Below are 24,248 nucleotides of genomic sequence, written 5' to 3'. Positions count from 1 at the left end.
ATTTTATTTTGGCAAACACAGCAGAAATCAGGTAAGTAAACTATTAACCACAGACAAAGTTTGCTTCAATCCTTGTTGAAGGCAATGGCAAGGCTGCCTTTGACTTCGGTGTAGAAGGAGACTGCACATGGAAGTTTCCTTGGCTTGTTCTATGAAGTTGTGTATCCTCTGCAGGATCAGACACTTCACTGATTTACATTATTCTACTTTGAAATTCAAGTAGCCAGTAGATCAAGGTATTGCAATAAATAGAAATTTTCTTAATTGCCCAAGCATTTCCATTTCATAATACAACAGGAATTAAATGCTGTTCTCTGTAATTTCTTCCCTTTTCTCAGAAATAGGGCTTTGCAACCAGTTAAGGTTCATTATTAGTCCAAACCCCCCTCAACCTCCTGTAATCAGCCTGCTAACTTTCACTGCATAAAAACTGCACAGGGTAGCTAAGCACCTCTTCAATTTTGCATGCTTAGTCTTCTCTGTCTATTTAATAGCTTAATCATAAGGAGTAGTAGTAATAAGCATGTATATTACGGTACTCCCTACAATCTCCATCCAGAACCAGAGTTCCTAACAGTGTGCTGTGAACTCTGTTGTTTCGTGACTAGTTCATACCAATCTGAATTGGGACTGCAAGTGGTTCCACCCTCTCTCTTGCATTGGCATTTGTACCAGTAATGAACTGGTTAGGCAGCTAAACTGCTTAGAAAAAAATAAATTTCAATCTCTCCCACTGGTTTCTTTCTTTGAACTGACTCACTATGGAGTCAGATGAGTGCCAGCACAAATGAAAGAGAAGGAGCATGAACATGGAGCGTGAAGGAAGAGCAGGACTGTGATAGCCAGGTTAGATCCACTTAAATTGTTATGGAACCTCAGTATTTGGTGTGATATTGATCTACTGGCCACACTCTTGCTGACAGAGGAGGCTGTTGGCCTCCTCTGCAGCCAGAACACTGGATCATTGCCAGCTCACTGCCCGCCAGGACCCCAGAGCTGCTCTGCAGCCAGTCAGTCCTGGCCTGTAAGGGCCATTTGTTTCCTGAATGCAGAACTTTGCATTTGTTGTTGCTGAATCTTTGAAGGTTCCTGTTGGCCCATTCCTGTAGCCTAAGTCCTTCTGAATGGTGGTCACGTCCTTGACAGTGTTGATTGTTCCCCCTCAGTTTGGTGTCATCTGCAAGTCTGATGTCTCCTCCAAATCATTGATACAGACGTTAAACAGGACAGGTCCCTCCAATAATCCACTTCTTACTGGCTTCCAGGTAGAAAACAACCCTGTTGAGCACTAGCCCAAAGGAAGGCAAGCCTGGAGTGCAGGCTGCTGTTAAAAGACTAGGACAGCTGAAGAGAATCGAGACCATGTTTTTAGTCAGAAGTGGAGACTAGCTATGACTCCTTTCTTTCAACTCAAAATGGATCCTGTTGCTGTGAGCTTCGTGGGAGCTGTACTGCTGAAGTAACTTGTTACTCTCTCGATTAGGTTAGCTTTCCATTTTTACTAAAATTCAGCATTGACCACGTTATTTGCCATAAATGTGATTAATGTAAATCTAAGAAATGTCAACTTCTAGTAATACTTTTTTTTAAAAACATCCTTTGTGACTATAATTCAACAGAAGCAAAAAAAAAAAGAAAAACTCTAGTGACTCATTATAAAATGATAAATAACTAAATGTTTATTAAATAGGAATATATTAAAGGGACTTCAAAGATATCATTGCTTGTGGGTTGCAGTAGCTCCATAATGTTCTCTGTAGTGAGGCAGTGTGAAGAACTCTGTCTAACAAGGGTCCGGTTTGAAGTGTGTGCACAAGGCCAAAGTCTTTTTCTCTTCACTTTCATCATTGTAAATTAGGATTTCTATTATGTGTTCCTTTCTGTTGCCAAAACATAAAGATTGTGGCTTACTGCTCAGCTATGCTGCTATTTTAGTAGCTGTCTTGAAAAGTATCACCTCTCTTCTTTTTTCTTTTTTGTTTGTTTGTTGTGTTGTCTTTTTAATCATTAATGTAAAGGTCAGCAGTTCTTTGTAGCTAGAGTCTTTTCTTTAAATTTAGGTGACAAGGTACACAAAGTAACACACAAATGGCTGACATGGTTTCTGTCTTCAGAATTCCCCTTTCCAGTCATAACAGCCACAGGAAAGGAAGGAGTGGCAGATTTAATTCATCTTTCTGCATGTGCTAGAAGAAGAGTGAATTTAGAATAGAAGCTCCAATAAGAAAATTGTTGCACCTGGAATATCGTGTTTACTGTCACCGTGGATCGGTTCTTTGTATTTTTTGTCAATTCAGTTTTTGAAAGGAATTACAGTTTTGACCTCGACAAAACACTGTGGCAACGAGGTCCAGGTATGATTGTGTGTTGTACAGAACTTTGTTTTGTGCCTGCTCCTCTGTACTTCTATGTGTGCTTCCTTGTACTGTGAAAGAAATAGAGAATTTCTGTTCCTTTCCTCATATATGATATTTCCGCTCTGCAAGCAACTTCCAAATGAATAATCTTCAGCTGTTCTGTTACATTACATTCTATACTCTGATTATAGTTGCGCGCTTTTCTGTGTATCTTCTTGGTCTGTGGTTTTACTTACTAGGTGTTGTTGTTGTCTACTTGTAAATAAGCTGTTTGGTACTTTGGCTTCTGCTAAATGTTGAGCTGATTCTAAGAATTGACTTCCACAAGGAGTTGAATGACTTCTTCAGTGGTGTAGGCAAAAATACTTAATGTCCCTTCCTCCAATTAAAAGTGATTCAGTGGTACAAAATCTCTTCACAGGCTTTTGTGCATAACCTCTTTCCTTTTTTAATGTTGAGTTTCTAAGTGTTAGCTTAAGCAATTGAGTTTGAAAATGTGCAAACTAACCTTGTTTTGGTGTTCACATCTTCTGTCCTCTTCTCGCATACGCTTTCACCTTGAAAGGCAGGACTGGTGAAACGTTGTTACCTACTCATGGGAGTATGGTGAATATTGTTTTGATGTTTGTGTGCCTATTTGAAGAAGTGATGATAATTTACTCTGTGCTATTAGCGATCACAGCCAGGGACTAGGTTTGAATATGTACTATGTTCTCTGAAGTAATTCTTTAACCTGGATTACAATAATCTTTTTAAATGAGTGATGCAAACTGCTAATAAACCTGAAGGGAGTGCATTTCCACATGTGGGAAAGGTAGACAGCTCTATTCTAGTCTGGTAAGTAGAACATTAGCTCATCTGGCAGCTCCAGGTTCCCTTTTACAGTGTCTCACAGAATTCCTCAGCAATCTTTGCAAATTACTGCCTTGGAAGTGTTTCCCCTCCTCTAAATAACTGTTTGTGCCAAATGTACTCGGTAGAGAGGAATGTGTGATAAGCAATTGTACGCTGGGGGCAGAGGAAAGGCTTATAAAGGTTCAGTGCTTTCTTTTTTTTTTTCCTTTTTTTTTATTTTGTTCTTTTTTTGTTGGTGGTTTTTCCTCTTTTTCCACCCTTTTTTGAACTTCACTTTTCTAGGAACCAAAAAGCATATCTGACCTGAAAGATGTTTAGTCAGTTTGACGTGAGAGGCAAAAGCTGCTTGCTTTCTTTTAAAGAGAAAGCCATGCTGCAATAAACTGCCTATGTGCTGTATTCTTGCTACTCATTACTAGAAAATTTGCTGCATTCATTACAGGTTTTGGGGTGGGTTTTTTTCAGGCAGTTTCTGGGAGTGGGTGTGTGGGAAGGAAGTCACAGCAAAACATTTAGATGTTTCCTGTTGGATAACTGTTGCATATTTCCCATTCCTCAAACATTACTGCCACTGGGAAAAAAAATTTAATCTAAAACTTGAATTCATTTCATATTGTGAATAAAGAAATGTAAAAGCAGTAAAGATCCTGCAGGAATTCTGCATTGATTTTGTTTAATATAATACTATTTTGGGAGTATCTTGGAATACACAAAGAAAGGCAGTTTAATTTTAAGAAAAGCATTACGAACTAGAGTTCTACATATTCAAATAATTGGTGGAAGGGACTGAATGTAGGCCAGAACATAGATCTGAAATCTTCTTATAATTGTAATTTCATAGTACCGTGACACTTCAGCATCTTGCACCTTTAAGTTCAATGTTAGATTTGTGTGAAGCAAACATATTTGCTACAGCCTATACTTGTTATTTCAGTTTTGTGCAGTTTTACTAAAATAGAAGTCAGGCTGTGGCTTCCATTACTCTGCTCTCAAGAATGGAAAGTTTTTTCTAGAGGCTGTCTTTTGTTGAACTATAGCTGAAGTGATTTGAGGGAACTTTCTGAACTGTTTGCAGGCTTTTTTATGGTCTCTTATTAATATTAAAATATATTTCCCCTTCTCTTTTATTTTTTTATATTGTGCTGCTTGCAGTTGTATAAAATCAGTGTTGTGCGTGTTTGGTTTTCCATGTAAAAAACCTGTTAATACATTTTAAAGATTTCTCCTTCTCCTGTAGCATCTGGAAATAGAGTTTACCAGCGCCCAGTGGTTGGCCAAGTAGTTGTGTGCCGTTTGAGCTCTCATCTAGCACTGTCTTTTTGCAACAGGAGGTGCAGCGTACTGCAGCATACATAACGATTTAATGAAGTATGCGTTAAAAATTGTTACAAAATAAGTGACTGGATGAGAAGCTGGAAATCGGGACATGAAGAACCTCAGTATTGAGAATAACTGTCTCCCCTTGGGTGCAGTTTATAAGTCTGTAACTGAATTGCAGTGACCTTGGGCAGTTAACTCGAGTTTGCTCTTCCCTGCTTCTGGAATGATTGGTGTACTTGGCTGGAGTGCTTCACAGCGCTGAAGTTGGATGTTTGTGAGGTTATTTGAGATGTTCAGATGGATGGTACTTTTCAAAAGTGCTTGTCACAGATTTAAGTTTCCTGCTACTGAAATCGGTAACACTCCTGCTGACTTCAGCGGGAGCAGAGTTAGGCAAGGGGAGTCTTTAACTATCCTCTCTCTAAATCCAAAGGTTCCTTGCAATGCAGTGTTTGTTTGCAGGAGTGAAGGGGAGTTCACAGAACAAAATTTTCGAAGTCGTTTTCTGTAGCTGACGAGGTGAGTAGTGGGGTGATTTGGACTGGCGTGTGTACAAAATTACAGAAAGGAGGAAGGGGAAAGGTTAGGGATAGAGAAGATCTTTTAATGCTGATATTAACTATCATGATTGTTTTCTGATTTTGACTGTGTTCTTGCTTTGAAATGCATTTATCTTCCCAGGTTTAATTTTCACACTACAGATATGTCCTATATTTCACCCTTTAGTAGTTTACTATCTGCCACGAAGCCTGCTTTTAATACTTAGTGCCTGACAGATAGCCAAGCTGACAAATCGTCCAAAATAACATGCTTCACCCTTTATTATAAGTGTATCTGGTTTTATTTATTCTAATGAAGTATTCCAGCCTATGGACATTTTCTTCCCCTTGTTTGTTGTATCATGCTTCAATTAAATGGTTAGCTTTTGGGGACAGATGTTGCTCCTGTGGAAAATTGTTGCAGAGTTCGTGCCTTTTTTGAACTTCCCAAACCAACGTTTGATGGGGTTTGGTTTTGAGGTGTTTTGGGTTGGTGTGTTTGGTGTTTGTTTTTGTTTGTTTTCACTAGTGTATTTCTATTATAGAAGAATAATTTGATAATAAATGTATGAAATGAGAAGCAGAGTGGTACAAGACAAGTTAAGGAAAGATTTCCACGTCAAGTTTGCAGGATTGGGAATGCTTAAAATTACTGAAAAAATATCATGATGTTTATGGACTTGGATTAAAACTAATAGCTAAGTTTCTTACCAGTGTTCTCAATTGATGACAACATGGTTTCCCTCTATCAGCCACGGATATACAAATAACCTATAGCAACACTGCACATAATAGCCTTTTCATAATGTCACTGCATTTGAGCTTTCCGGGGAAAAGCTCAAAGGTCGTATCGTTGGTTTATGGCTGTGGAATTATCCCTGTGCTAGGGTATGGTTATCAGACATTCCTTGCATTCCAGGTGTCTAATATTATAGTGCTTACATGCCAGCACAGGACCAACTGCTGCGTCAAAGAAAAACACAGGAGAAAACTTTCATGGCATTACCCATTTCCACTCCTCTGCCCCCCCCTTTCTCCCCTAACCTTTCAAAATGTCATCCTTGCATTGAACTTGACAATGTTAAAGGGATAAATAAATTACAAGTCGTGATTTTGTTGGGGGGTGGGGGGGTGGCCCTACAAAAACAAATAGCTAATATGCTGAGCTGAAAAATATTGGTTCTCTTTTCACTTAAGTATTTACTTTCATTTGGTACCTGCAATGATAAAATGTTGTAGCAAAATGTATAGCTGTGTTCAGTGTGGTGGGGTGGTTTTTTTGGTTGTTTTTTTTTTTTCCTTCAGTGATGGTAATTGTTGAGTGGAAAGCCAAACCAGTTTATCATAATCAAAAGGAAAAGGAAACAAAAAAACCATGCCAGCAGGCAGTTTGACCTGGTCCTGCAACCCGTGGGTGTGGGTCCCTTCCTTCCCAAAAGCATTCTTCCCCTTCTGGGTCTTGGCTATTCAGTTTATGTGCCTTTTCAGCAGCACCTGTGAAGGGACAGAGTGAGCTGACATTGAGCTAATGATGACCCCTTTGTAACTGGGAAGAGGCAGTTACGCTCTGCTTTGTTGCTGTTATATTTTTATGGCAGTCATTAACATGCACATAGCATCTTATGGTAAGCTGGAAGGCAGCGTGTATTCCCTCTGTGCTCCCCTCCCTCCATCTTCTGCCTCCTGTACTGAAATCTTAAAATCTTAAGTTGTGTGTTCTCTGCTCACTCACTCCCTTTCATGTGTCTGTGTGTGAGAAGTACAGACGTTTATGTTTTTTTAATTTACTTTGGTTTAACACACCCCACTACCCCATCTCTCCCCCCCTCCCCGCGCCTTTGTTTACGTGTTGGGTTTCTTGTTTTTTAGTTTGGTTCACTACTTCTGCAGATTTTACTGGCCCCTCTAAGGCAAAAAGAAAACCCCAAATAGATGTCCTTTATTTGTCTAGAGGGATAGCATTCATTCTGTAGGGACTTTTTTTGTTCAGCTATTTTTGTTATCAGGTTGTGTTTTTGAAGACTTACTTGTGCTGCTGTTAAAATAAGTGGAATCAAATTCTTTGCAGTTATAAGCAGATTTTTGTTTTAAAGAACTCGTTGCTCTCAATGTACAATGCATCTTTTCTGGTAAATATATGACTGTATTGGCGTAAAATGGTTATGTTTGTAACAGATATTTGAAACTAAGAACTTTGCCAGATTCCTGGTTTTTGATGTACAAGTTTCGTAAGCGATGTATAAATATATTGAATTTAGGATTTTTTGTTGTAGGGAGGTTGCAGAAAGGTTTGTTTTTATCCTGGCCCTGGCAATTAAATGTTGAATTAAATTAAGAAGAGTGGTTCCTGGAAAACATTTGAGGAATGGAGTACATTTGTGTGTTGTAGTTAGTTCTTGTCTCCAAAACCAGGCATTGGTTGAGGTATCAGCTTGTTATTTCACAGCCCTTTTTAGCAAAGCATTCCAAACCAGCCTTGAGTACTTCACCTAAATTACAGAGAAGAAACAGCTTGTTCAGTACTCTAGAAAGGTTTAAAAAAACCCCAAACTCTACGAGGACCGAAAATTATTAGATTTTAGTCTCTGCTTGATCTTCATGTGCTTCCTGAACACAATGTTGTGTTCGCCTGGGCTGCTGGCTAGCTAGACAAGAGTCTTAATGAAAATTGTATTTTTGGAAGTCTTAGATGATCCCTGAAACATCATTGAATGTCGCCTAGTCCCGTCTACATGAACCCACAGCTCACTTGCAGCACGGGAGATGTTGTAAACCACTGTCAGTACAAGTTCAACACTGGAAACCAAGTTTTTGAGTGTGTAAAACATTGCAAGAGCCCATTAGCCCAGTGTTATATGCCCAAATAATGTCCAGCTCTTCTGTGTTGCTGTAAGGTGGTGAACTTATTGATGTATGTCGCTTATTATAACCCCCTATCTGCATGTGTGTACATTTTCATTTTCCAAGAAAACCCTCTGAAACCCAAGAAGTTTATTTCTTTAAGGCCTGCTGCCTGTCGCAAGTGTTCAAGGGCTTAAAAGAATCATAGGATAGACATTGCAAGCTATTAAATACCATACTATACCTGTATGTCTTTTTAGAAAACTAGAATCAGTGCCCAAATATCTCAAGTTCCCTTTTTTTTTTTTAATAAAAATTTGACTGTTTTACCCATCTCTGTGTTACCAGGAGCAAAATGATCTGAAATCTGGAAAACAAGTGCAAATTCATTAAATGTGTCCAGGAAATTCTTACTGATGGAGTTAATAGATCTTTGTCTCCTAAAAGTGTATGACTCTGCTGTGACTGTATTCCCTGTGGTTAGTTTTTTGAGTATTCAGTCATGGCGCAAAAAGGGGAGGGAATGGCATTATCCATGTACTGCTGACTTCTCCATGTAAATGCTAGGAACGTGTGACTGCAAACCTATGCTGTTGTGTGTGTGCATGTGTAATATGAAACAAGCAGATTAACGCTGCACATGCTAGTGGCTATCAGCATAAAAGAGCATAATTTAATGTTATTGAGAATTTTTCATAATTAAGGAATGGGGTGACATTTAGTTTGAACTACTCTTAGTAATTCTGTATTGGTGTGGAAAAGGTAACGTGTGTTTGCTGCCTTTTAATTATAGGCATCTGTTAACATTTGGTTGCACGCATCTTGTGAACAAGGTAAACAGATGCATGACCTTACCGTATTTATTTATTTCACACCACTATTCTAAAACCGGAGCTGCCACCCTGCTACTCCTTGTTTGATGTGTTCTAATGTGGTACTGATGTCCGCTTAGCTACTCTTTCAAAATAATACTTGTAATAAAGTGGCAGTATTTCTTAATAATACCCTTATTAAAAGAGAATGTACCTAAGCAATTCAAAGGCTGTACATAATGTCTTGGCCTGGTAGCTGAACCGGAGGCACTACTGTGTTAAGAACATAGTGTTTAGAAGCTGAAATCCCGTCAACAGACTCATGAATGAGCTTTTACGAGAGAGAGAGGTTGTGCATGGGATTTGCTAGTTTATAGAATTGAATGAACAAAGAATATGGCAAGAGGGTGTTTTATGGGCATGCAAATTCTGCCCCTTTGCACAGGTAAATGGCCTGGTTACCACTTTTTAAGTGGTAGGAAAGTGACAGCAGTATTATTAATAGAAAGTAAATGTGTTCTGTTGCAGCTTCAGCCACTGTAATTTGTAGAAGAGGAAATTGTCTTCCCGATGTAACTTTCACGCTGTGAATGGATCCTGACCTCAGCCATAGGCAGCGGCAATGCCTCTCTTTAACTCTGACCTGCAACGTGGAGCTACAGCTCGGTCTCTTTTGCCGTTCTGTATGCACTCTGTCTGCTGCCTGGCACAGCATTCATCCCGCTTATAATTTAGTTACCTTGTATAGGCTAAGGAGCCTGCATTCAGACTCCTCCTGTGGTCATTAGAAAAAGAGGGAACCCTTCAGTGTGATTCATCTTCAGTCTAAATAGACGTGCTGAATCAGCCTCTCTAGGGAACCTAAAGGAGTAATTCAGGTTAGATAACTAACTTCTGAAGGTAATGAGATGAATTGCACCTCTGAGTTTTATATAAGAAATCCATCTTGGGTGCCTGAAGTAAGTAAAATCCATGTTTGGGAGGCTATTTGGGATGGGATTAGAAGACATGTTTATAGATCTTCAAAGTCACAATGCCTATAGCATTAGAAAGTTGGGTAAGAATTGAATTGATTTTAAGATCCAACTGGAGCACTAAATTCAGGAGTTCTAGTGAAGAATCAAGAACATTTTTCTTCTATTTATACATTCCTTTCCCCTTAAATTTTTACTTTTGCTGGTCTTGAGCTACTGGATCAAAATAAGAATTAAATACTTTCAGTCATCCTTTTACAAAATAAGAAATTACGCTGATTATATGTTCCTATTCTGTGCTAACTGAAAATATTTGTGGGGAAGTGCTCAGAGGAAATTTTTTGTGTTACTGTTGTATTGTGTCATTGGTAAGTCATCTGTACGCCCTTCTGTAATGGTGTAGGTAGTTAAATCAGCCAGATTCCAGGAAGTGTGCATGTGGTCCTTGAGTTTCTTCTGGTATGTTTTAATAGATGCTCATTCCCACACATCTAAATAGTAACTTTTGTTTTGTCTTCTCAAATCAAATCCTAGAGTGTGGAGAAGAGGCACATTTTTCAGAAAAGTTTCTGTCTAGAAAAAGTACTAGTGAGTTACTACCTTGTAAGAGAAAATAAATAATGTGATGTACCTCATTATACATGAGAATGAGTGTGAAATTTAATCAGTACAACACTTCATGTAAGTGTCACGCAATAACTTGCTATGTGGCAAAGAGCATGAGGTCATTTTGAATAGGGGATAATTGGGATTTGGAGACAGTTTTCAAATGCATGTTGAAGTTGCTATAGAAGTTGAGTGTTGACTGTAGTTATAATTGAATTCAAAATTACAAGTCTTGACTGTAGGTCAAGCACCACACAGCAAAGGACGTATTCTTGGAAGTCATTTTGAAAGAGATTAAGATGAACCTGTTCGTAAATCTCAGATATTTATGTACCCGTTACCAATCTGCATTTTATTCCTTTCTAATTGAGGAAAAGAAGTCTCAGATTTGTTGTGGTTTGTTTTTTTGGTCTGTGTCGCTTCCCCCTCCTCCCCGCCTCCTCCGTTTTCTGATACCTGCCCACTGTAGCCTTTCTCTCTTCCCCACACCCTGCACCACATCTATTATAAACCACAATAAATCAGTCTTACAAATTTAATCTAAATCGTTCTATCTAAGCAAAACATAGTCCTTCAACGTGTGGATAAAATCAGGTCTTAAATTATGCTAAGGAGGTCAGTGATGCTGGTATCTGCCAAGTTTAAAAGGGAGCAAAAACCAAAGTCCAGAGTTTCCTATTCATAGAGTCCTAATCATGATATGGATAACTTCTGGTTCAATGTTATAATTAACTTAATTCTGAATGGATTTTGGAGAAAAAAAAGAGTCAGAAAAGGAACGCAGCATTACTCTTGCGTAGAACAATGTGTTGAAAATAGTGTGTGAGTGTATATGTGTGTGTGTATACACATGTGTATGCATACACATCTTTAAGAACTTGCACATTGATAATCTCAGATCACAGAACTGTGAAGTGCTGTGGGCTGCCTGGATCTTGACAGAAAGATAGCATTCACTAGTATATGTAGTAAATTTCTCATTTTTCATGGACCCCGGCCTTAGGAAGAAGCCTTTCTTCTATGTATTTTTGTGGTCCAGGGAGTGCATCAAGCAAGTTGTCCAAATGGAACAATAATGCATGGACAATCCATCAGACTGTAGTTACGGTTCCATTTTACAGTATCATCATCCTCTTTATTAACTTTAGATGCATACACAGACATTCTTATAGGCATGGCTGCAGATGCAATAGCAACTATTAATGATAACATATATCATTGTAGAATCTGCATTTTAAGATCTTAGCTATCTTTGTATTTTGAAAACTTTAAAGAAAAATGTGGATTTGAGGTGGTAATACTACTTCTCAATTTGTAAGCTGTATTTGTCTCCTGTGTTTCCCAGGGCATCTATGAAGTGATTGGCAATAACATGATTATATAGTGTTTACATAATGGAATTACAGAATGTTTCCTGGTTTTCTTAAGAGTAGCCACTTGTAGTTACACACACCTGCTTTGTGTTCTCGTGGCCAGGGAGTACATTTCAATCCCTATGCTGAAATGGGAGTGTTGCTGCCATATAGGGTTGAGTAGATAAAAATGTTATATGAGAGACAAAGGCTAATAAATTAGTCTTCACTTGGAAGGAGTTCTATAAGGTTAAAAAAAAATCCCCATAGGTGAGAATATTTGAGATTAATGACATGCATTTAAAAAAAACCCCATGTTTTGTTAAATAATTAGACTTCATAGTATACTAACTGTGGACTTTTAGTCATCCTTTTTAGAGTATCGGCATTCTTCTAAGAACATGTAAATTGATGACTACAAACTGAAAAAGTGTTATAAACTACTTCAGAATATCAGTGCCCTGAGAGTCAGCACTTAATCCTCTATTATGGTGCAATAAACCTCATTTTTCTTGGGTCACGGTTAATGAATGTAATGGCAATCCATCTATCATAGGTTATGATAATGATTTTCACACAGACAAGATTCCTTCAGTCCTTGCTCTAAGTATTATTTCCTTTCCAATTACATCCTGTAACTCTCTTTCCTTTCAACTTTTGTCTTGCAAATTTTCTCTTGCATTTTACTTATCTTCATGTCATGTTAATCTCATCCATTTGCCATGTGTATTTTGAAAGGATTTTTGAAAATACTGTTTATGTGGAGACAGTTCTGCAGGCCCTAAGCAATTGGGTATCACCTTGTGCTGAATGCTACTGGATTGTAAAAGTCTGTGTTGGGCTCAAAACTCTTATGCTATTAAAAGACTCCGGAACAAAAAAGAGAGTCGTGGTGATGTAATGCTCTTAAGTAATTGTGATCATGTTATGTACAAACATTTTTGTGTTTTAAATATCTACTCAGGAGCAGTTCTCCTGACCTAGTTCAGGTCTTAAGGCTGCGATGTCCAAGCATGATCCAGCAGAGTAGAATTTATAGAATAATTCGTCCAGTACTGCCTGTATTTCGGGGCCTCTGCCTCTCTCCTCTTCTTTCAAGTACTTTTCCACAGTTTTTTAGTGTCACTTTAATTTATGGAGTGTCTGGGATGAGAGAGCAGCTGCTATTCTTTCTCATGGTGTCCAATTTCTGACAGGTGATAACACCTGGACGGAATGTCCCCATGACCAGAGTGTCTGTGGTCTGACCTACAGAAAGTGCTATAATAGGAAGAAGTCAGTATTTGATTAGAAGTAAAATCGGTGTGGAGTGCAAATGAAAAGCCAGGATAATATTGGGTTTGGATAATTCCTGTAGAGGTGGTTTAAAAATCACATCCTGTGGTTGTTGCTGACTGTGGTGTATATCTTTGGTGAAAGTATTGAATGTTTATGCAGAGTTCTGAGTGAATTTATTAGAGACCATCTGGCCATGTTGATACGGGTTTTTGTTATGATTCCTACTCTGCTATATGGTATTTCAAATATTTTTTTCTACTTGAACTACAAGACTTGTGTTTTGAGTTAATATTATAATGTTAAGGTTAAGGATGATGTTGAACATTTATTCAGTTTAAGATGTTTAATGAAAATCCACATTTGTAATCTAATTTGAGGCAGGACTTTGTTCACAGCAAGATGTGCCCTTGTAGTTGGCACAGGTTGACGTGAGGAACCAAACTCACCAAGGGGCTGCTGCTTTTATGTCAGTGATGCTCTCTTGGAGCAGTAGTGGCCTGGGGACTCCCTGACATGGGTACCCTGGGTGCAGTCTGCTGCAGGCAGCCCAGCTGAAGCTGGGACTGTGTGCATTATCCTGGCTTTAACAGGCTTCTCCTTCTTTCCTAAGAGCCATCTCTTTCTGTCTAGCTCTAACAAAACGCTAATCATATAATAGTTTGGGTTGGAAGGGACCTTAAAGATCACCAAGTTCCAGTTTCCCTGCCCTGGGCAGGGACACCTCCCACTAGACCAGGTTGGTCAAAGCCCCATCCAGCCTGGCCTTGAACACCTCCAGGGATGGGGCAGCCACAGCTTCTCTGGGCAACCTGGGCCAGGGGCTCAGCACCCTCATAGTGAAAATCTTCTTCCTGATATCCAGTCTAAATCTACCCTTTTCCAGTTTGAAGCTATTACCCTTTGTCCCATCACTACATGCCTTTGTCAAGGGTCCCTCTCCAGCTCACTTGATGTTGGTAAGTATGAGTAGGTAGCATTTGGGTGCGTGTATTGGGCATGGCAGTGCTTTGTGGGCAGTCATTAGCCCACACATGGCGTAGCTGCCATCCCGGACACGGCTGGGGTTTGTGGAGAGCTCCTTCTTGGAGCAGCTTCACTCAGAGCAGTGCCATGTCTGGATTTAAAAATGTATGTCTGCAGCGGGAGACGATACAAAGGGTAGACTTGGCTTGCTACAGACCTGGTCTCTCCCTGGAGATCGCCAGGGAGTTTACCCCATACAGCTTTGGTGGGATGTCCTCTCCTGCACCATAATGAGGAGGATAGGTCATGTCCGTTTAAGATTTTCTTTAGAAAAGGAGCTCTTGGACTGTGAGGCAGCATATAGTGGGTTACGGTTGAGAAGAACAGGTACTACAGAAGCTACACCTTGTCACTCAACTGAGAAAAGTGTATGTGGCTGGCCATTCTCGTGGAGAACCTCTCCCAGTAAACAGGACTTTTCTCACAGCTTGCTTGTGCTACTTACAGTCCATATTTTATATCCTAGTGATCCAGTTGTAATCCCACATTGTTAATCTCGCCTGAATTTTGTAATAGTGTTCAGCATGTTTAGTGGTTTTGCACAGCAGTTTGTAAGTGGCAATAAATTAGCAAACTTGCCTTATTTGTGCATTTGTTCAGGACCTCAAAATTAAGCATTAGTAACCTTCATAGGATTGTTGTAAACCTTGAAGAAATTTTAAAAGAATTAATCGATCTACACTCTGCAGAGATTTTGGATTGTAAGAGCTTGGTTTTTGTAAATTCTGCAACCCTAGTTTGGGGGAATAAAGTGTTGCCCTACTTAAAGAATTGACAGGTCAGATCCATCAATAATAATAGTAATAATATATTTGTGGGACAATGATTTCTAAATCAAACCTGTGCTCAAATTTCTGTTTCCTCAGCTCTAAGAAAAATCTAATTCAATAGTTTTGTAAAGTCTTTTCTATGTAGTGTTTTCTACACAAAAAAGGCCATTCATTTTGTAGAAAGTAAAATGTACTATCCTCTTTCATTCCTCACAAAAATGTCAATAAACCAGTTTCTTTTGGTCAGAAACTAATTAAAGAAAAAATACTGAAACACAGAAAAGCATACATGAATCAGACTGTTAGCTTTTTATTTGTATAGAGTTTAGAAGATGAGATGAAAAAACAGTCTTAGGTGATAGAACTTAAGCAGCAGTGAGCAAAGGAGGTGATGCTCACGTGTCCCACAAATTGCTCTTGATAATCTTACTCTGAGGATTTATTTTTTTAACTCTGGATATGCACTAATCTTATTGTCACTATGGTGACAATAAAACTTTAAATCTCTTGTCTTCCTATTAAATATATCAGTAGATGAGACGTGGCATTTATCTGTGGTTTTATCAACAGGAAACTTAATACTCATTTAAAAAAAAAAAAAGGTGGCAAAAGTATGGCGATGTAGAGCTTTGCTCAGCTTCAGTTGGAAAAGAGCCCGTGTATTATTGTTATCAATCTATGTCTTATAACAAATAGGTGCTCCATTATTAAAATGAAAAACTTTGTCTGTCTTCCTAGAAAGGTACCATCTGAACATCTGAAGGCCCATTAAATGTTACTTATAAAATGTCTACTCTATGCACTCCTTCTCCACACTGCTGCTTGTTTTATTCAAGTATGTGGATTGGTAAGTGCTGCTAACTGCATCTTAGAGGGTTGTGTGCTCTTTGCTGAGTTTCTCGTCTGTGGTCATTAGAGATGACAGCCTTGAAATCCTGGGCTTTCATCACAGACTTAAGGTTGAAGGGTCCACTTCTTCGGGACAAATAGGAGTGTAGACTTTTCTTTTCTTTTTCACAAGCTATTGGTTGTTGTTTAATTTTAAGCTGTCAAATGTGAAAGATGTTGCAGTGAATTTCTCACTTGAGTGCCCGTACTGAAAAGTGTTTGCAATAACTTACATTATGTTCTTGGAGTTAATGAATTCAGAAGGATGGAATAGGGCAAAAACCATCAAGAGCCTAAACTTTAAGAGTGAGAAAAAATTTTTCTCTCTTTTCTCCCTGCTATCTTTCTATGAGATAGAGATAGAGAAAAGCTATGCCATTAAGTTGTTCCCTTGTTTTTAGGTTAACAAAGCCCTTGTCATTTGCGGATTGTGTTGGGGATGAACTGCCATGGGGATGGGAAGCTGCGTATGATCCTCAGATTGGTGTATACTATATTGATCACATCAACCGTAAGTATTTTTCAATTTATTTATTCAAATAGTGGTTATATAAGAAGGCGCACCTTGATTAGACTTTCCTGAGAAGCTTCTAAAGCATGACTGGGAGCAGGGAAAGATTTCTTGTGAGAAAAGTATAGTTAAACTACCAGTTTCTGATTTTCAGCAGACAAATGATCCCATTTGTGTGCATGGATTTGTTGGGGATGGTTGCAGATGCATTATAGCTGGCTCAAAATTATTCATACAACTCTTCATCTTTTTCTGTGGAAGAAGTCCATATAATGTGTAGTAAGTAAAGATGGTTTACGTCTGTTAGTACCTGTAAAGTGTAGGATGTTTGGCTATTCAGCAACACGCGCTGGCAGAGTCTCAAACAAGTAACAAAAACTGGCTTCAGAACTATGGTAGATAAGGTAGCATGGAGCGTGGCGGGTATTTGTAACTTGTATATGAGGTCTGGCAAATGCACTGCAGTTCTGGGAATGTTCTAGAATACATTTCAGGCTATAAATAATGCTATATTTTGGAGTAATTGGAAAGGGAGTGGGGAATCAAAATGCTGAGGAATATTTGCCCTTTGGTGTAATGTTATTGGCTTTAAAAGGCTTACAAGAAAATCTGCTGGTACAAAATGACTACATCTGTTTCTACATATATTTTTAATTGCATGGGAATTATGTCTAAACCATACAAAACTATAGCAAAATTTGAAATACAGTGCTTGTTAGACTTACTGAAATGAATATATTCCTGAAAGTGTTTCTATCTTCTTTTTATGCATTTATTACTCCATATTAATTCATACCTTTTTCTATTTTCTCAGAAATTGTCTTTAATAACATAAAATAAGAGATTCCATTTGAGATCAATACCTGAATATAGGTGCCTGCATCTATGATAGCAGTGCTGTGTACTTAAAAAACAGTAAGGTATCTATGGCCATTTGAGATGCTTTAGGTTATCAGGAACAACTCCATAAGTTCAGCAGATATGGCATGGACATTAAGAGACCAATGGTCTTCTGGAAAAAAAACTAGAGACAAGGCTTGTTACCCCATGCTATCTCAAATGTATGGACAAGTGAATCAACCTTGATGTCTAAGCTGCTTTTGTAGTCAATAGTTATCTAGCCAATACAGTCAGCGTAATGTGAAGTGTGAAGCAGCTGACTGGTTGGGCATCTGCTTTGAAGATGAGCTAATTTAAGCTCCTTTGGTTGGGTTGGACTGGAACTCTGATAACTGCAATGGGACATTAGATATCTGCTGTGCTTACTGAACACCTGTAATCCCAAGCACAAATACAGGCTGGGCAGAGAATGGATTGAGAGTAGCCCTACCCAGAAGAACTTGGGGGTACCAGTGGATGAGAAGCTCAACATGAGTCAGCAATGTGTGCTCGCAGCCCAGAAAATCAACTGCGCCTTGTGCTGCATCCCCAGCAGCTGGGCAGCAGGGCAAGGGTGGGGATTCTGTGCCTCTGCTCCACTCTGGGGAGACCCCCCTGCAGTGCTGCCTCCAGCTCTGGGGCCAACACAAGAAGGACATGGATGTGTTGGAGCAGGTCCAGAGGAGGCCATGAAGATGTTCAGAGGGCTGGAGCCCCTCTGCTGTGAGGACAGGCTGAGAGAGTTGGGGGGTTCAGCCTGGAGAAGAGAAGGCTCCGGGGAGACCTTAGAGCCCCTTCCAGTCCCTAAAGGGGCTCCAGGAAAGCTGGGGAGGGACTCTGGATCAGGGAGCAGAGCCACAGGAAGGGGTAACAGTTTTGAAGTGAGAGAGGGGAGATTTAGATGAGATATTGGGAAGAAACTCTTCGCTGTGAGGGTGGTGAATCAGTGGCCCAGGTTGCCCAGAGAAGCTGTGGCTGCCCCATCCCTGGAGGGGTTCAAGGCCAGGCTGGACGGGGCTTGGAGCAACCTGGTCTGGTGGGAGGTGTCCCTGCCCATGGCACAGGGTTTGGACTAGGTGGTCTTTAAGGTCCCTTCCAACTCTAGCCATTCTATGAGATACACACCTAACCCTGAACTGAATCCCACCACATAACTTCCTTTGGGCTTTTATAGCCCTGCTTTATTGGAATAACAATGAAAGTCCTCTAATTTTATGGGGGTTGTTAAACATTCCTGAACTTCAAAAAATAGGGACATACTTGATTGAATTCAAAAGGTCAAGAAAGTAAAGGATTTGCTTCTGAATCTAAATGCTATTATCAGAGGAAATTCGTCTTTAGCTTCTGATTTGGCCAAAACTATAAAACTTAAAGCTATAAAAATTTGAGTAGTCTGCGTTTCTGGGTGTTTTGAAAGTGCTTTCAGATTGCTGCTCTGATAATCGTCCTCTTTTATTTCATGCAAGCTCAAAACCTTTAATCAGTTCTAAAAATCTGTCTTGTAGCTTTCTTGCCTTTTATTTTTCCAGAGGTTAAATATTTTCTTTACTTTTAAGTGCTACTTCTGTGCGTTGAAGGCGAGTTCCTGAATATTATAAGCTGTTCATGAGTTGAAGTTCTGCTTCACACGCATGTAAGATGTTGAGGCTTGAACAGCGTTGTCTTGGAATTCTCTTGAAAATTGTTAATATACTGCAAACACTAATGCTTCCACTTAATAGAGAAGAGTTGTATATATCATCTGTACACGTGTCTTTCTGTGGCTGGGACAATTAGCTAGGTTTCTTTATATTATGTTAATGCGTATGATGGATGACAAAATGGTGTACTTTGGACTTTGGTCTACTTAAAGTGGTTTCCATCCATTGTTCAGTAGTGCATTCGGTTCCTGTTATATTAATGTATGTGTTGCTTTGTAGCAATTTCAGTGAAACTTCTTATTTTGTAAAGTGGCATATTTTAGTTTTGTACACTGTATTTTGCAAAATGTTGTGCTGAGAGTACTCTTGGGTTTCTGGGAGGTAAACTGCCTGAGATTCTCGTGAGTAGATCGTTTGTCTGCGCCAAATGTGACGATTGTAACTTCATCTGACTGGGGTACATGTATTGTTTTGATGCTCTTGAAATCTCTAGTATGGAGAACGCTAATAATTAGGGGGGGGAAAAGCCTTTCTAGAAAGCAGGTTTTGCCCCTGCTTACTGCTTTATTAGTGGTGTAATAATTCAGATGTGTTCAATATGCTTTTTGGATTTGAACTGTTTAAATTCTCTCAGGAGAGTGGCTATGTTAGAACAAGGAAGACTCCTTTGCTCTTTTACCTGTATCGATTATAATTGGATTAATTCTCTCTTTTACTGGACAGAGAAGCCCAATGAGGGAGAAAAAGCGTACCCACTGCTAGCAGGAGGACCAAATGGATAGATGCCTGAAAATCAGGTTGGATAAAGTGAAATTTAGGACCCGTAAATAGCAACTAGAGGGGTAGCGCCTTGGGAAGAAATCTGCTTCCATGTGTTAGGTAGGGAGAGGTGACTAAAGACGTTCCATGTTTGCTGCCTTCTGGCTGAATTAATTTCAGAAAACTGTTTTGAGAGAAAGCCCATTGATTTTCTCCTCCTGCATCCCATAATTAATTATTCTGAACAGCTTCTCTATTGCCTGGCCTCTTTATTGTTTCCCTTTCTAATATTATTCCTACTGTGTGCCTCTGTACAAAGCTACATTTGATACAACTGTGAAGTTTCAGGCTGTCCACAGGACTGTGGAGCCGTTGTAGTAAAACTGACCGATCTTGTTAAATTTCTCAAACCAACCCAATAACCTATGAGCAGCAGGCTAGACCGTAGCACGATAGACTGTAAATTCAGAAGGTCTTATTGACGGTTGTTCCCTCCTTTTGTGTTAAAAACTCAAGGTCGAAAATGTTAAGGATGCAATTTCCGTTAGTTGTTGGTGCGGGACTTAATTCTGCTCCTCTTGAAGGGTGGATATTGGCAAAACTCACACTGATTTCAAGAAAGCAGTACTGGACTTTCTTGAAAAACAAAAGTTCTAAAAATTCTAACAAATTTCTGTAATGTCAATTTTTCAAAAATTATTTAAATCAATATTATTTTTTTAAATTAAATATTTTCCCTATTTGTGTAATTACTTGTCTTAGTCTTTTACCTTCCCTTTTCCCATATAAACCTGAGAAAAGCCTACTTGCCTTAACTGCCAGTGGAAACTCAATTTCTCCTCCACAGAGAGGGGTAAGAGTTGGCTGTGAGCAGTCTGCAGTTGTACAACACTCCCTCAGACTTGAGGAACTTGCTTTGGGTGTCAATATGTTTAAGTATAATTTGGTTTTATTATCATCACACATTTTCTATAATTTTGTATATTTCTATGAGGTTTTTTTCAAATGCAGTTGGGGTTTTTTTCTAGCTCTTACTGATTGCCTTGGAACTTTCTCATGATCCTGTTGGATGACGTAACCCACTTTGAGAAACACTGACTGAGGTCATTACTTTATGAATATATTACCCCAATTAGGAGTTTTAATGTGATGCTTTCAGCTTCAAGGGAGACCAGATTACAGGCCATCTGGCAAGGCAGAACGTGCATATGATGTGGGTAGCTAATACCATAAGAACCTAAATGCTTACCCTGTGGTTCAGTAGCGCCCTTTAGAGGGATGACTGAAGGGATATTATTTGGTGGCCAGGGATGGAGGAGTTCCTTTCCTGCAGAATCCTTCTTACTGCGGGTTGGGAGAGTCCAAAGATTTTTTTCGTTTATGCTGTTCACCCTTATAATCCTCATTGCCTTTGTGTACTCTGCTTCAGGCGTCTAATTTGCTAAAATTTACTAATTTTGCTAAATAATGTGGTTAGGAACTCAAGGCAATAACAAAACTAACACAAACCTATTACTCCATTTTGTATATCTACAGGCAAAGTCATCATTTTCACATTTTTTCAATTCTTCTTGCAGGGTTTTCAACATCAGGTATTAAGTGGCTGAGATGCAAACATTTATGCTCTTAGAGCCTGGATTTGCAAACACTTTTAAGCTGATATAATCTCTGAAAGAATTGGTCCTGCTCTGTTGCTACCTCTGGCCTTTTGTTCTGTCCCTGCAATGTTTTTGCTTATACTGGCATGAATGCTTGCATGGCCAGACAGTGAATCAGATCAGGGAACTGATTCGAGTTGAAACTAATCCGGGGGGGGGGGGGAAGTCACTATTTGTTCTCCTTTCCACACCCCTCTTTATGCAGGCGAGAGAGGGAAGGTGACCTGGAGAGATGAATGAACAGCCAGGTGGAAGAGACGAGGGACAGCTGCTTTTCGTGGTAGCGTTGGTTTAAAGGTGTTTTGAAATGACACCCTTGAACTTTCATCGGTTCCGCGCCCCATGCAGGCTTGCCAGGAAGCAGTGACTCTGAGGCTGTGATTTCCAGGTGTGGTGCTGGTGCCAGCCGAAGCAGCAGTCATGGCTTGCTCCAGTTCCTGCCCTCCAGTTGTGTCAGTGTGAGGATGTGTAGTAAACACAGAAGACAAAGGGGCAGCACTCTGCATCCTGAGGTGTGTGAGTTGTCATTCCCTACCTCCTCTGCCTCCCCCCAGCCGCTCAGGTTTTCTGAACCAAATAATTCCATGGGATGTGTGTAGATGAACGGCTGCAAAGGTGATAGGAGCAAGAAAGGGAAACTTCCACGTCTGACTTGACATGAAGAGTCTGAGGGAATCCTGGATCATAAGTTCTGCCTTGCCTTCAGCACCCTACGTATTCCTAAGTAATTTATCCCCTTTACTTCCAGTTCTTGTTTTCAGGCTCAGGAATAGCCCGGCAAGTGTTTGTTTTCTTCATTGCATTGATCTAGTTAACCTATAAAATAAGTACTCTCCTGTTGGTAATGTTTAGTGGCAAAAGTAATAGAAAGGTACTGAATGACAGTATTTAAAAGATAAGGATGGGAAGGAATAGTTACTCCTAGCCCAGTAGTATTTCAGTCCATCACATAATTTTTTTTTTGCCACTCTGGATTTTGCATTCAGTATGATGATTTTTCTCCCTGCCCTTCACCCCCAGCACTTTTCTTCAAAAACGAGTTGGGCATCTACCTTCTCTGCTTCTGCAGCTCTTCCCTACTTAGTTTTAATTGTCCACTCTGGAAGCATGAATGCACCTTTCCCACAGACTTTCTACCACTGTTTCATAGAATCATAGAATCATTTAAGTTGGAAAAGACCCTTGGGATCATCGAGTCCAACCATCAACCCCACTCTACAAAGTTCTCCCCTACACCATATCCCCTAACACCACATCTAAACGAGTCTTAAACACATCCAGGGATGGGGACTCCACCACCTCCCTGGGCAGCCTGTTCCAGTGTCTGACCACTCTTTCTGGGAAGAATTTTTTCCTAATGTCCAGCCTAAACCTACCCTGCTGCAGCTTGAACCCATTCCCTCTTGTTCTATCGCTAATTGCCAGTGAGAAGAGACCAGCACCAGCCTCTCTACAGTGTCCTTTCAAGTAGTTGTAGAGAGCGATGAGGTCTCCCCTCAGCCTCCTCTTCCTCAAACTAAACAGTCCCAGCTCCTTCAATCGCTCCTCATCAGATTTATTCTCCAGGCCCTTCACCAGCTTCGTTGCCCTCCTCTGCACTCGCTCCAGCACCTTGATATCTCTCTCATATTGAGGTGCCCAAAACTGCACAGGATACTCAAGGTGTGGCCTCACCAGTGGTGAGTACAGGGAGAAAATGACCTCCCTACTTCTGCTGGTCACACTATTTCTCATACAAGCCAGGATGCCATTGGCCCTCTTGGCCACCTGGGCACACTGCTGGCTCCTGTTCAGCCACTTGTCAATTAGAACCCTCAGGTCCTTTTCTGCCAGGCAGCTCTCCAGCCACACTGCCCCAAGCCTGCAGCGATGCATGGGGTTGTTGTGGCCCAAGTGCAGGACCTGGCACTTGGCCTTGTTGAAGCTCCTACCGTTAGCGTTGGCCCATTGATCCGATCTATCCAAGTCTCTCTGTAGAGCCTCCCTATCCCCATGTAGATCAACACTCCCGCTTAGCTTCGTGTCATCTGCAAACTTGTTGATGATACACTCTATGTCCTTATCAAGGTCATAAATAAAGATGTCAAACAGAAATGGTCCCAACACCGAGCCCTGAGGGACACCACTTGTGACCGGCCGCCAGCTGGATTTAACTCCATTGACCACCACTCTTTGGGACCGCCTGTGCAGCCAGTGCTTGATCCAGCAGATCGTATGCTCATCCAGGCCATGAGCCGCCAGTTTTTCCATGAGAATTCTATGGGGGACAGTGTCAAATGCTTTTCGAAAGTCTAGGTAGATAATGTCCACAGCCTTTCCCTCATCCAATAATCGGGTCATCTTGTCATAGAAGGAGATCAGGTTCGTCGGGCAGGACCTGCCTTTCATAAGCCCATGCTGACTAGGCCTGATCCCCTGCTTGTCCATTATATGACTTGTAATGGCACTCAAGATGATCTGCTCCATGACCTTCCCTGGCACTGAGGTCAGACTGACAGGCCTGTAGTTTCCTGGATCCTCCTTTCTGCCTTTTTTGTAGATGGGTGCTACGTTTGCCACCCTCCAGTCCATTGGGACCTCCCCAGTTAGCCATGACTTCAGGTAGATCATGGAAAGTGGCTTGGCGAGCACGTCTGCCAACTCTTTCAGCACTCTTGGATGTAACCCGTCTGGTCCCATAGACTTGTGTGCATCCAAGCAGCGTAACAGGTCACAGATCACTTCCTCTTTAATTGTGATGACCTCGTCCAGCTTCCCCTCCCTGTGTCCTAGCTCACGAGGCTGGGTGTCCAGGGAACAGCTCGTTCCACTGCTAAAGACTGAGGCAAAGTAGGCATTGAGCACCTCAGCCTTTTCCTCATCCTTCGTGACTGTTTCCCTCTGCATCCAGTAAGGGAGGGAGATTTTCCCTAATCCTCCTTTTGTTGTTAATGAATTTATAGAAACATTTTTTGTTATCCTTAACAGCTGTAGCTAGGTTGAGCTCTAGCTGCGCTTTGGCTCTCCTAATTTTCTCCCTGCATAAGCTTCACTACGTCTTTATAGTCTTCATGAGAGACCTGCCCCCTCTTCCAGAGGTCATAGACTCTCCTTTTGTTCTTGAGGTCCAGCCAAAGGTCCCTGTTTAGCCAGGCCGGTCTCCTTCCCCACCTACTTGTTTTTCAGCACACGGGGACAGCCTCCTCC

At 40.4% G+C, this 24,248-nt stretch overlaps 1 protein-coding gene across 1 annotated transcript in view; it reads left to right on the top strand.

Moving 5' to 3' along the window:
* The window catches only part of WWC2 (WW and C2 domain containing 2), a 105,505-nt gene that overhangs the window by 19,568 nt on the left and 61,689 nt on the right, over positions 1–24,248 (top strand). The window contains exon 2 of the mRNA XM_063335566.1: positions 16,017–16,126. Coding sequence (XP_063191636.1) covers positions 16,017–16,126 — 110 coding nt within the window. The remainder of the gene's footprint in view (positions 1–16,016; positions 16,127–24,248) is intronic.

Source organism: Chroicocephalus ridibundus, chromosome 5 (assembly GCF_963924245.1).
Source record: "Chroicocephalus ridibundus chromosome 5, bChrRid1.1, whole genome shotgun sequence".
NCBI lineage: Eukaryota > Metazoa > Chordata > Aves > Charadriiformes > Laridae > Chroicocephalus > Chroicocephalus ridibundus.
This window is presented reverse-complemented; position numbering and strand designations above follow the sequence as displayed.